The 15,014-nt window shown below is 33.6% G+C and overlaps 1 protein-coding gene across 2 annotated transcripts in view; it reads right to left on the bottom strand.

The window, feature by feature from the left end:
• Positions 1 to 2,392, bottom strand: part of LOC131035831 (uncharacterized) — a 198,350-nt gene extending 195,958 nt beyond the window's left edge. For both annotated transcript variants that reach the window (XR_009358328.1, XM_057967557.2), the window contains exon 1: positions 1,870 to 2,392. Coding sequence is in view for 1 of the 2 variants with exons in the window: in XM_057967557.2 (XP_057823540.2) it covers positions 1,870 to 2,214 (345 nt within the window). In the remaining variant the exon portion in view is untranslated. The remainder of the gene's footprint in view (positions 1 to 1,869) is intronic.
• Between the last annotated feature and the right edge of the window lie 12,622 nt (positions 2,393 to 15,014).

The raw sequence follows: 15,014 nt of genomic DNA, 5'->3' as shown, positions 1-15,014 counted from the left end.
CTCTTTCATTGGACATGATGGAAAAAGCGTGGAAACTATACTCAAGCATTCAAGCATTCAAGCATTCTTTCAAGCAATTGATCATTCTAAGTCTCCATTCAAGGCTAAGTGTTGCATTCAAGACAAAGATTCAACCATTGAAGAGGAGATCACATACTACATGCTACATACAACATACAACATACAACAAACAACAACATCTATACCTTCGCATATAAGGATACAAACATCCTTACAACAAGGTATTAGGACTTGTTTTACATTACAGACATTTACATTTACAGCATTTCTCATTTCTTGGTTAATTCCAAAACCGGGGTTTGACCTAAAGGCAAACCCCTAATCCCTAACCCCCCAATCATCTTCGCTTTTCTGTGTGTAGGTTGCAGGTACGCGGCTGAAATTGAAGATCTGGAATCCTTGTGCAGAGACGAACAGATCCCCCTTTGTTTCGCGGATTTTTCGGAGGACCGTGTGCACGCCGAGCGCCATCGTCCCGTCAACTTTTGCTCAAATTTGCAGGACAGCGCCGTCTCGACATTTTACTACTAATTCCAGGTTCGCAGCTTCATCCTATATCTCTATCTCAGTTTATAAGCGAATCTTTATCACTTTCTATGCATTCCTAGCTCAATCTTTCCATCTACAATCTTTACAAAAGAGGGTATCCTTGCTATCACAAACCTTTGAAACTCATATAGAATCCAATCTTGCATTGCGTGGGATTGGATCTTGTGGGTTTCAACCCCTCTTTTGAATGTAAAGTCCCTCCTAAGTGAAAACCATCAACCCTAGTGAATCTCCCTTCTATCTCCTTGGAGTTGGGGAGGGGAGAACGACTAGGGCTCGATTTTTTCCGCTTTACAAGATCTAAAGGTGGATATTTTGTGCACTTTGTTTGCCCTAGAAGGCAACCCTATTTTATGAAGGCATTGTATTACGGCTATATATTGTGATGTATTCTGAGAGTCTGATAGCTATTGAGTTGTCTTTGGATCTCTGTTGGTGATACTCTTATGAGGAGCTTGCTCTACAACTATATTGTAATATGTTGTTGAATTCTGAATGATATATTGGGCAGCCTTTGGAGTGTGGAGTTTTTCTCCTGAAAGGGTTTTTTCCCACGTAAATCATTGTGTTGTGGTATGCATGCTATTTATGTTTATTTGTATTAAGTTTTTGCGACGGTTGTAAAGATTTGTAAATTTTTTGCATTACCCTTCTCTCAAGATTAATGTACAAAGTGGTTCCGAAATTTTAACCTCCTTACAATCATTTAAATGGGTCAGATTCCCAATGCTAATGAGTCCAACAAAACAAAATTGCCAAGTGCAACCAATATGGTTCATTACGCGGGAGCAAGGAATGAAGAAAGGAGGAATGAAATAATATATTGTAATTTTAAAAAGACTGAATCACTTAAAAGGGAAGAATTATAGTAGACCATTAACACTTGTATATAAAAAAAATTATATGTAATTTTTTTTTCTAATATTAAAATAGAACTCGACATCAAAGAGATAACTGTCATGTAAATTTTGCTTGACCAAATTTAGGCCCTGATCACTCCAACCCCATGAAACACGATAAAGAGTTCAAATGAGATAAAAAGCCAAATCCAGCTTATTAGGCTTAGCAAGATACTGAGGTCCATGAGATAACCCTTGATTGTGACAACTATGACAGGTCAGAATTGATATGTTTCTCCTTGGAGAAACAAAAGCTTAGAGGTGTTTGTCTGGTTGATAGGTCCCCTTTATATGCGATTAGAAATTAGACAGTGGTGGGTCAAAATCCTACAAAGATTAAATTTCCAAAGACTAAAGAGCATAGAAGTTGAAATTAAGTTTAACTGGGCGTATTTCTGACCTTAGAAGCAATGGTAATGCCTCTCTCGCGCTCCAAGCTAATGGAATCCATTGCGCGCTCGTGTGGAATTTCTGCACCACACTGCCTGAGTAATCTATCCATTAGCGTTGTCTTCCCGTGATCGACATGAGCAATCACTGCAACGTTACGGATTTTGGAAGGATCCATTGCACCGAAGCTGTCCACATGATCAACAGCTGGTGCAGTCGCTGAAAAGCCCCGGCTCCTAAACCAGACAGAACCTAAAGAATTAATGTAATATTTGTGTTTTTGAGTTTTTGAGCTCGAAGATGATAAAACCCCGCGGGCCGCAGACCAGGCAGCCCTTATGTATGGGCTCGGCATTGAAGTTATTTGATGCTGCAGACCGGATTTTCTGAAACCCTATAAATATCCTGCTAATGGATTTTGCGACTATTTTTCTGGGGTTTAACAGAGGTTTTTGAGTCTCCTTTACCCCTGAGCCGAAGAAAAATAACAGGCAGAGGAGAGAGGACGTAGAGTTCTCTATGCGAGGTTTATAAAAGCCCTCTTTTATTTTTATTTTTTTAATTTTTAAATTAAGACTTACAATTGGAACCGTAGGTTCAATGGGCAGGCAGATAATTTTTTATTGTCTTAAAATTTGTTAGCGATGGATGCCTTTTTTTTAGTCAAATTTTTATTATTAATTATTAATTATTAATTATTATTAATCAAATTTATGACGTGAGAAAATGTATATGATTTTTTCAAATCTTTAGTTTCTCAAATATAAATTAATATAATAATATGTTCTATTTTTCAATAAAATTATTAGAAATATCTATATTTTATATAATAAATTTATTAAATCTTTTATATATTATTAAATAATCTTTTCTGAAAACAAATACATTTTTATGGTAAATTGATATATTAAAATTTATTTAGAAATCAAATATATTATGATTATAGTTCAACAAATAAATATTTCATTAAAGTTCATAAAGACATAATCTTCATGAAAATAGTTTGTTATAACCTATTATCATAACACTTTAATATATTGCCTTTCTAATCAAATCAATTGAAAATTTATAAAATATAGTTTTGTGTCTAAATTTTCTTTTTACAACATCCATCTACATCTCCATGACCATCTCTCCAGTAAAAACTACTTGAAAATCAAATACATCATGAGTGTATTCCAACAAAGAAATATTCCATTAAAGTTCACAAAGACATCCATAAAAATAGTTTGTTATAACCTACTAGCATAACACTTTAAACTAACATCTTTCTAATCAAATCAATAGTAGAAGAAGACTTATAAAATATAATTTTTGCTTCTAAATTTTCCTTTTTGTGTCTAAATGTGTTCGCAACAATTACCAAACTTCATGAGTCAATCAATAATTGTGTGCTATTGTTTCTCAAAGCTTTGGGATCCACAACTAGATAATTATCTTTTTTTTTATTGGAAATCAATTTTACTTTATTTTGTTCCATAATTATCTTCCCTTTGCAAACCAAGTGTATTACATAGCTAGAGAGGAATGAATATTTATGTAACATCTCATACAAATTTCATTCAAAAACATTTACGAACTCATTTTGAGCCCTTGCAACGTGTCTTATTATTTCCTTTCACCATATATGTGTCATACTTTTATAAAATTTCCACACATTAGATCCTACCAAACAAAAATGAATTTAGAGCATACAATATATGGATGTGCAATTAATGTTATGTTCTTTTCATAATTCACATTATTGTTGCTTCCATATCTAAGTATGCAATTTTAAATAGTATTGACCAATCAGCACACGCAAGTAGTGGAGTATGTGTTACATTCTTTACTACTATGCAAATGGGAGGATGGTATTTAAGAGCCACTTAATGATATGAACTATTTATATCATACATAGTCACATTAGGAGAGATAGTAATAACATCATATTGAGAATGAAGTACTCTTACAATTATAGTTGTTTTATGTGCAAACTACTTCAATCGTGCTCTAAATTTTACCCTTAAAATTCCAATAGAAGCATACTTGGGTAATAACATGCAAGGTCTCCTCTGATTGATGTGGTGTGCTCCATGATAATCCTACTACCAAAAGCTTGTGAAAGAATATTATAATTTATTAGAAATATCAAAAATTCTACTATTATCGTTTGGGGTAAAAGCTAATGATGGTAAACTTATTGTAGTATATTTTAATTAGATCATTATTTTGTATCATCTTCTAAAGATTTGACTATGAGAAAATCAACTATCCTTAACAAATATTAATTATGAGAAAAAAATTTATCAATCTAACCATTGAAAATAGTCTAATAGAAGATTTTATTTCTTATATAAGACACTAATCCCTTACAATCTCCTCATCGTGCCCAGCATTCCAACCAAATTCCTCCCACGCTCTTTATCCTAAACTCATAGATTTTGTTGGTGCCCAAAACCACAGATTGGAAAACCAAAAGACTTGCCAAATCTTCAAGTAGTCCAATCAGCCTTGGCCAACGAATAGGGATGGTCGAAGACCAAATCCCTCTGCACTTTAGGCTCCACTAAACCTAGGTGGGTGTGCCTTTTCCTCTCAAGCACAAAAGAGGTTGTTTATAGTGGATTTAAACCTTTTAGAAAGTTTACACAACTGGCAATTTATTGTTTTGCAACTATGCTTTATTATGTGCTTTAATTGAATGCTTTGAAAAGAAATGATTATGAATGTATATTGAAAATGAGATTACTTTCAGGACTTAAATGAAATCTGCATAGATCAGTTCATATAGGGTTTGGGAAGAACATTTCTCTATCCAGGACCTTGAATGCATACAGATCAAAACCTTAAAAGATCAATAACAGACCAGTGCCTCTATCCAAGGATATATATGACATTTTGTGGACAAAATATCTTATCAACTCAAGAGACAATTTCTCATCAACTATGAAGGTTCAGTATGCGTTACACAAACAATAAGAACTCAATCTTTCACTTAATGCAATGACATGTGATTCACATCAGAGCAAATCTATAAGCAGATTTATCAAGAGGACAAAGATAACTCATCAACACAAAAGTGTACACAATATTTGGAAAAGGAAATAATGAATCTTGTATATTAATCTTCAGGAAATAATTGCATACATAAGTTGCACTTGTAAATACTTTATTACAGATTGCTTGCACAAAATGATACTTCTTCTTCCTATAGACTTCTCTGATACAAAATGATATTCAGTCCCTACAACATTATGTTGTTCTTCTGACTTCCCCCCATTACATACAAAAATGACTCCCTCAAGTATGTGAATCAAAAGACATATATGAAAGGACACACCCTTTCATACACAGAAGAGAGTTACAGACAATTTCCTTCCAAAGGACACACCCTTTGGTTTAATAAATAATTACAAATGAGAACCCTCAAAATACTAAATGATGCTTTAATAATGTGTCTTCTATTCTCTGCCTTGATAAAATTCCTCGACAAGTATTCATTATCTTCTCATTATTTTCTGCACACAAAAATGAGCCAATCAAATTCCTTGATTTGAAAGTTAAATATACCCCACCTTAGATTTTGAAAAGTCAATCATCTTTGTATAAATACTTGTTTAAAATAGTCCAATAAAACCAAAGTATTTATATTTTAAGAAAATAATTCTACGAATATAACACCCATTTATAAAAAATAATACTTTACCCTAAGATTTATATCCAAGGCATTCATTCAAATATAAATAAATTTTATCTTTAATGCGTATTCAATTAATAACGTAAAGCAGGTAATATACTTCCCTTTTATTATTTACAGGAATCGGTATTTTGGTCGTATTTACCCCTTACAGTCCAAGCTATACATTTAACTTTAATTTTTTCCTTTGTTGCGCATCCATTTGTGCCACGTATCTTCTTCTGGTTCACTAGCGGATCACCCTTTATCTTTCAAGCAAACTTCCTCATCGGCGAGTTGTTCACAAGTCTTATCGATTCTTCAGTTTCATCGACACCTTTTTATTTTTGATGGGACTATTGCTGATTTCTTCAATGAACCTCATGTCGATGAAACTATTGCTTTCGATGAGTTTGTTTTGAGATCCATCACAGCCTAAGTTTGTTCGATTAGCTCTACACCGTCGGACTGTTTCACTTGCCTTAATCGCCCCAGTCTAGTGCCTGCCGCTAGCGGTTAGTCGCCAAGTCGCAATGAATACACATCGAGCACCTTCCGATCACGATATAGCGACCACCATTGGATCAATTCGTTCGACTGTCCGATCTTCCTCATCTGCTTGGCCTTTAACCCTTCTTGAGCATCTCTCTCTTTTCTTTGTCTGTCTGTGTCGTGTGTCACTTTTTGGTTCGCCCGCAGATCCACCTCGACTATCACTAGACACCATCTGTCTTGCCATTCATCTGCAACTGGACCTGGGTTCTTCTTATGCGCTCCACCACGTGGCACATCCTGATTCGCTTGCATATCTACTAGGACGACACATCATCTGCCACCTTGGCAGTCGCTATGTCGCAGGGGATATAGGTCGTGCAACTCCATCTTGCGGTATAACGACGACCGTTGATCCACTTCGAACTTGTGTGCTCGTTAACCACCCCTTTTCCACACGTGCTTAGTCGCCAAGTCACAGGTTTAAACCATCGTGCATCTCTATCTTGCGACATAGCGACGATCGTTAGATCCTTTGCGATCATCATCCGATCAATCAAACTTGCTCGATCTTTAGCCTCCATCCTCACCAGTCTGTTGTAAAATTTTGGTTTCCTCGAGATATGCTTGCGTGTGGGGTCCACCGGCTTCAACCTTCTTCATGCCAAAAGCCTTTTATCTTTCGATAGTTATCATATGAATCGCCTCGGGTTTAAACATTAAACGAGCTTATCCCACAAACAATGTGGGATAAAGGTTTTCCCTCTGTTAGTGCAACACACTTGAAAGTTTCCAAATCCTTTTCCACCATTCTATATGTGCAAGTTTGGGAGTCTTGGTGATGCCAGTTAATCTTTGGACAACTCCATTTTCTTCAGTATGCTCCTGCATATAAAACACTCGCAGTAAATGCTCGAATGATAAGAAAAAAGGGCATCTATATATAGCACAAAGTATTTTGTAAAAATATGTGCTAACAGATTTCTTAATAAAAAAAGCATGTAATACACATGATTGTTTATTGTCCATCGCTATCCTATATGTCAAAACTAATTTTAAGATTACTCTAGATATGCTTTGAGGTTCAATATTATTAATTTTATTCAATTACATTCCTACTAACATGTGACAAAGAAGAATTCAAATGTTTATAAGTACACTTTCATTATGGGTGGTGATGATTACTAGACCCCCATAGACCTTTTTACCATGCCCATGACCACTAAAGCTTCTGATTTTTCCACATCATTTATATCATTTAGAAAAAAATGAAAGCTCAAGTTATTGCTCCTTCCTAAAAAAATTCAAAGATGGCTAGTTCCTTTCCTCTATACTATGTACACTAGGATGAACTTCACTAAAGAGCTATTTGAGGAGGATAGTTTGTAAAGAAGCCAAACTACTTCTTTTATAAGCTTATCTAACAACAACAAAAAGTATGCTCAATAGTATTTTGAGAAATTTTATTTAACAACTCTTTAGATAGGATTATTTTCACAATCCACCCATTACATAAATTACATAAATGTCAATGATCTTTGCCTTATCTTTCCCTTATTTTTTCACTTCAAAATCTTCTATGATTTTCTCAACTCCTGCTAAATGTTTAGCTACATTTGGAACTTTAGTCCCCTACATAAATAATTTGGCATTACTCATAATATGACTTCATATAATTGGATGAAAGGGGAAAAGTGCTCACTATATTGGTACTCAAATAATTTGTAATAGAATAAACAATAAAACAAAGTAGAACTAATAATTCGGCTTAAAACATAGAAAATCTTACTCTGAATTGAGGTCCTAGTTAATGATAAATGAAACAAAATGAAGAACTTATTTCTAATTATCAAGATATTTCAAGTGCACACTATTTATTGGCACCACGAAAATGCATCAACATACTTTCATCTTTCTATGTGCCAGAGTTCTCAAGGCTTCACTTTGTAAAATACAAGAATAGTCTTATCTTTGCTCTCTAACATGAGAGCCAACTCAACTAGATACTCCAATGACTTTATATATCATTTTAAAAAGATAGCAATTTGAATTGTTACAAAGAATATAGATATCTCAATGGTAAAGGGAAATGGTTCTCCTTTTTTTTCTCTTCCAAATAAAGAATTATCCCCAATCCTTTTACTTAAATAAATCTGTAAAGCTATACAGCAATAGTTTGTTTTTTATTAAGGGTAAAACAAGTTTTGAAGGGACTCAAAACTCTTTTCACAAAACTCAAAATATTGCCATAAGGACACTCAGCCAATCGACAACCAACACACACCACAAACAAACAAAAACACAAGAAAGACACCAGCATAAAGTAACAAGAAGCAAACCCACAAGACACTAATGGAGGTTTTTGAGGGCTTTCAAAACCTCAACCTTCAATTAGTCAAGATTTTGAGCCAGATTCTTCATATCAATAAGATCCATCTTAGCTTGCTCTATGGTCTTCTTAAGGTTGCCCCGGGTATAAACACACAGTCCCTTGTCATCAAAAACATGTTTACCCTTATCAACGTTATCCATATCAATGTAATTATTATCAAAAGACTTAGAAACCTCCATCTTCTACCATTTATCCACTAGGGTCTTTATGTTGCCAGCATTACTATGGATAGTCCTATAACTCATATTGACTAGATTAATTAGATTATCATTGATATGTTTCATCTTTCCCTCCAATGCACCAATACAGCCCTCATAATTATTTTTTAGGACATTAACATCCTTAGCAACATTTTCCAAAATCATTTACATTTTCTTCTCATCATCCTTTGTCCTGAAGCTACCGTCTCTTTTTTCAAGAGCTTGAATTTTCTCTCTTCATGGACTAGATGTTTATGTTGATATGATTGATTTCTAAAAGCAATAGACATTCTGAATTGGTCCATAACTACATCCTTGGCAACATCAGTCATTTGAGTCCTCTAAGAGTTTGTTTGACATCAAATGCTCTATAGTTTATAAATATGCATCATACCAATGTAAATATTTAGATCCTTGCCTCCTTTTTCCCTAATTCTCTATCCTAGAGAGCATAAAATTTTGCATTCTTTAGTTAGATTTGGGTGAAGCAATATAGAGAGTTGAAATTAAGTTAAGTAAGCATGTAAATAAATAAGTGAATGACAACTTATCATAGATAGTGATAGAAATGCTAGGTAACAAAGAATAAAATAGAGTTTGTTAGGGTTAGCTAACTGTGAAGGAAGTTATAAATTCATGAGCATTACCTCTATCAAAACAATCATAAAAAGAGAGTAGATTATAATGTTTATCAAACCTAGAGAGATAAAAGTAAGTTCTTAATGAGAAGAGAGAGTGCTAAGTAGGCACTATTTATCTACATGTGACATTTTCACCATTATGTTCACGTCATATAGAAATTTATGATGTCAATAATTAGTGAGTAAAGTTCTCATAAAAATTTATATATTAGGCAAAGGAAATTCATGCTTAACATTGGGTTAGGGCATGAACAACTTATAATAAAAATGTTATTAATGCAGAATAATTGAATAGGTGACAACCAAATTTATCCTCAAAAATGTAATGAGGAAATCAACGCATGTAATGTGTATTTCACAATGCTAATCAAACTATCCCAATCCTATCAATTCACACACCTTGGATCCCTTTGACTAGCTCAAGTCCTAAAAATAATTCATTTAAGCCTAGACTTCTACCACCATGCAAACAAGGACTTTTGTGTTGTCAATATTACATAGGAAGCAAATTTGGGTGTTCAATATAAAAAGCAATTAAATTGAATAAAAATAAAAATAAAAAGATAACACCAAAGAGTAGTTCTATGTTACTATGAGTCGAAGCAAAGCATCTAGTAAAAAAAAAATACTTAAGCATTTGTTAGTTTAGTTCATACACAACATAAATGTTGGTTATCAAAGGTGTTCAATTTTTAAATGTATAAAATAGAGATTTGCTACAAAGAATTTGGAGAGTATTTGAAATAGATCAAATTACACAAACGCTATCACTTCAAAAAATTAACAACAAATTTGAAGATAAAAATAAAACAAAGTAATAATAAATACAAGATCAATATTTTTTTTTTGTTTCCTTGTATTTATGATATTGTTTTTAAAAATTTATGGTCAAGATACATTTGATGGTAGTCCATTCAATTTCCACCACCAATCTATTTAATTCTTCTAATGCTCCTCATTAAGAGAATGCTTACGACCCTAATTAATATATATGTAATCTATATAATATGCATGAGTAATGTTGAGTTGCAAATGTAGGATATTAAGACTTATGATGCATTATTATGGAAGGGACAAGTGTATAAATTTGTGAATGCAAGATGCATCTGATAGAACGGTTTGGGTTCTTATTTTTATTTTAGGATAATTCTATGGAATTAAGAAAAATGTAATTTGAGAACTAAAATGATTTATTTTTTTATTTTTTTTAATATGGTAAGTAATATAATATAATTTGTTTAATTTCATGTTGTGATGAATTATATGATAGAAAATTAGAAATTAAAAAAAGTAAAAGTATTTAATTTTTTTTGGGTAGTTCATAGATATTTGTTTATTTGATTGTAATTTTTTAACTATTGTTTGAAAACACTTATTTGGGGATTCTAGAATAGGAAACTAACTATTTTTTTAAGAAACATCTAAAAAATAGGAAATTGAAATATGCTTAAATTTATCTAACCAAATTTACATGTGTTTTTTATTCATCACCTTTCAAACTACTCCTTTGTTGAGCAAGATTTGATGCAGACCCTTGTATTTATTACAAGCATTTTTGTTTCTCTAATCTTTGATAAATTATATTCTTTAAATGGCACCAAAATCCAATGTTGCAATTGTTATTGTTTGTGTTACTAGTTTAATAGTGCAAGTTAATGGCTCCCCCAAATTAGGCAGAGTTCTGTTCAAAAATTCTTTTATGAGGCATGTCATATGAATCCCTAACCAAAATTGTTTTTCTTATTGAATTTTAAAAATTCTTGAAAATAGTTTGAACATTCTGCTTTAGTTGGTTGATTTGTAGGGAATATTCCCTTTGAAAACATGCTCAAAGAATGGATCAACAAGGTCTAGCTTCCTCGTGGGGTCCATCTTGATGTTGTTAAAAACCTTGCTAAAGTGTTTTTAATTTTTATTTTTGTGAAGCCTAGTTATACCAAAGCCATCTTAAGCATGACCCTTGGTAAATGCATAGCTCATTATTAATCTTTACATTATAGACCTAAAACTTTGTTGTCTACAAGGAAAGAGCCTCGTGGGTCCTTGTTTGGATTAAATTCCTCGATCTTTCCCTACTTTATTGGAAAAATTTTACTCACATTACTACCTTCTAAAGCCATTTTAATTGTGTTAAGCTAGACAAAAAATTGTCTACTCACACAAGCATACTTGCGTTGAGATTAATCTTTCTAAACACCCAAAGTAGTCAATTGATATTCAAATCAATCGAATACAAATCTTAATTTTCCCAACACTTTTCGTTATTATCAATCCTTTAAACATAAAATTGGGGGTTTGTTCCTTAATTATATATAGAGCCAAACTTTGGGAAAGGGATTCAAGGAACACTCATCATCCCCAAAATAAAAGGACTGATATGTTATTAGAAGATGCAAAAATAATGGGAAAAAAACCTCAATCAATCAACCTTGTTACCTTTGGAGGAACCTTTGAAGGGTGAAGTCTGTACAAATGCCAGAATTTGTTTAGTGGATGGAAGGAAATTCATGGATGGACTGAGACATGAGAATGTGTGTTTTTCCTTGATTCCTAAGAAGATTGAGAGACTGGAACCGGAAGGAGAACACCTGACAGAGATAAGAGATTTATTGATAGAATATGGGGACATCATTTTAGATAATGAACCTGATGGATTGCCACCTATTAGAAGTATTAGTCATTGCATGAACTTGGTTCCTGGAGCTAGTTTGCCTAATAATTTGCACACCGGTTGACGTCGATAGAGAATGAAGAACTGAATAGACAACTGTAGGAGATGTTAAGAAAAGGTTTGACCAGGGAGAGTCTAAGCCCTTGTGCAGTACCAACAATATTAGCACCTAAGAAGAATGGAGAATGGAGGATGTGTATTGATTTAAGAGAAATAAACAAGATCACAGTGAAATACCAGTTTCCTTTTCCTAGGATAGATGACATAATGGACTGTTTGAGTGGAGCAAAATACTTTACAAAGATATATTTGAAGAGTGGATATCATCAAATCAAGATCAGAAAAGGTGATGAGTGGAAGACAACATTTAAGACAAATGAAGGACTATATGAATGGTTGGTGATGCCTTTTGGATTGACTAATGCGCCGAGCACTTTCATAAGGTTGATGAATGAGGTATTAAATAAATTCTTGGGTAAGTTTGTTATTGTGTATTTGGATGACATTCTGATTTTTAGTGGAACAAAACAGGAACATTTGTTGCAGTTATGACAAGTTTTGCAGAGGTTGAGAGAAGAAAAGTTGTTGATCGATATCAAGAAGTGTACTTTCATGAAGGATGAGTTAGTCTATTTGGGCTTTGTGATATCTAAGAATGGTTTGAAGATGGACCTTGAGAAAGTGAAAGCCATTGTTGAGTGGCCTACACCAGAAAGCATTGAAGATGTAAGATCATTTCATGGACTGGCTAGTTTTTACCAAAAGTTTATCAGAAATTTCAATTCAGTTTGTAACCCTACGACTGAGACCATGAGGGGAGATTGGAAGGAATTCAAGTGGACCACCAGAGCAAAAAAAAGTTTTAAAATTGTTGAAGCAGAAAGTGACTAAGAAGCCTGAGTTGGCTTTACTAGATTTCAATAAGGTATTTCAAGTGGATTGTGATGCAAGTGGAACAACAATAGGAGCATTTTTGAGTCAAGGAGGGAGAGCAGTAGCATATTTTAGTGAGAAATTGAATGATGCTCGGAAGAGATATTCAATGTATGATAAGGAATTTTATGCTATAGTTCAAGACTTGAAGAAATGGAGACATTACTTGTTGCGTAAGGAGTTTGTATTGTATACAGATCATCAAGCTTTGCAGTATTTAAATAGTTAGAGTAAGTTGAAACAGAGACATATGAGATGGGTAGAATTATTGTAGAGTTACACCTTTGTATTGAAGCATAGAAGTGGGAAATCTAAAAAAGTTGTTGATGCATTAAGTAAGAGAAGGAATTTGCTGACAGAGAAGAGAGTGACAATATTAGGTTGTGAAGATTTGAAGACCTTGTATGATGAAGACCCAAATTTTACAGAACCTTGGAAAGCATGTAGAGAACCGGTTATGGTTGATAGGAGCAAATGGTTGGATTATTTCATTCAAGATGGGATTTTATACAAGGGAGTTCAGTTATGCATACCTAAGAGTTCCATGAGAGAGAACCTAATCAAAGAGAAGCATAGTGGAGGTTTAGCTAGACATTTTGGCATTGATAAAACAGTTGCATTGGTGAGTGAGCAGTACTTTTGGCCCCAGATTCATAAGGATGTTAAGAGATACGTGAAAATTTGTAGAGTTTGTCAAGTTGCAAAAGGTAGTAGTCAGAATGTGGGATTGTATAAATCTTTGACAATATCGATAAGACCTTGGGAGGATATAAGTATGGATTTTATACTTGGATTGCCTAAGACACCGAGAGGGAATGATTCTATATTTGTGGTAGTGGATAGATTTTCAAAGATGACTCATTTCATACCTTGTAAGAAGACATCTAATGCATTGCATGTAGCAGACCTATTTTTCAAGGAAGTGGTGAGATTGCATGGATTACCTAAGAGCATAGTTTCAAATGGAGACACTAAGTTTGTTGTCTATTTCTGGAGAACACTTTGGAAGAAGATGAAGGCAAATTTGAAGTTCAGTTCTAATTTTCATCCACAAACTGATGGACAGACAGAAGTAGTTAACCGGAGTTTGGGAAACTTGTTGAGATGTTTAGTGGGAGATAAAATAAGAAGTTAGGATACAAGTAGAGTTTGCCTATAACAATTCAATGAATAGAAGTAATAGAAAAAAAAACCTTTTGAGATTGTTACCAAAGTGCATCCTAGAGGAATAGTAGAATTGAGAGACATTAGCAGTGAAGATTGAAAGTGTTCAGAGGTAAAAGATTTTGTAGATCACATGGCAACATTGCATATTCAGGTTAGACAACATTTGGAGGACATGAATAATATATATATAAGGAGAAGATAGATGAGAAGAGGAGACATAAGGAATTTGAAGTTGACGATGAAGTGATGGTATATTTGAGAATGTTAGAGTATTCAGGTATTTACTTGATTAATTAAACAATATTTGTTTAATTATTTAAGTTCCCTTTATCTCTTTTACACTTAAGCTAACTTTAGGTGCATAATAATTAATTCTTTTATTAATTATTATGTGTAAGCCTAGGTTTTCCTTTTTAGGGTTTCTTGACCTATTAGAGGTTTATTCTTTTCATTGTATTGTAAGGATTATCACATTACACATTTTGTGAATATTGAGCTCTCATATTTTTGAGCATATTTTCTGTGTATTTGTTTTATATGTTATTTGTTTCCTTGCTTCTCCTTGTAAAAGGTTATTCAACTTGCAAAGATCATTTGGGCTCCTGTGGTGTTGTATTTTATCAACTCCAATATGGTATCAGAGCTTCAGATCTGCAGCTATCTGTTCTTGTTTTGAGAATTTTTGCAGTGGAAGTAGATCTGGGGTTTCAAAAAGTTTTTTTATGCACCTAGGGATAGGCCTTTTTTCTTAGCACTTTGGGCCTAAACAGACCTCACCATCGTGCTCAGAAGGCCCGAAAACCTCTATGGTCATATAAAACTTGACCATTTTTTACTCCTAAGCCTTTGGGTGATTTTGGGACTTGTTCTTCAGATCTGTATATTCGAGGGTTTGTGCAGTTGTTTTTTCCATTTATGGGGGTAGCTAATTTTTTGGTACATTTTGGTTCTAAAATAACCTCATAGTTGGATTCAAAAGGCCGATTCCATGAATTTTGATA

The sequence above is a fragment of the Cryptomeria japonica genome, chromosome 7, assembly GCF_030272615.1.
Source record: "Cryptomeria japonica chromosome 7, Sugi_1.0, whole genome shotgun sequence".
NCBI classification, from domain to species: domain Eukaryota; kingdom Viridiplantae; phylum Streptophyta; class Pinopsida; order Cupressales; family Cupressaceae; genus Cryptomeria; species Cryptomeria japonica.
The sequence above is the reverse complement of the archived record's forward strand: the minus strand, read 5'-3'. Positions and strand labels throughout refer to the sequence as shown.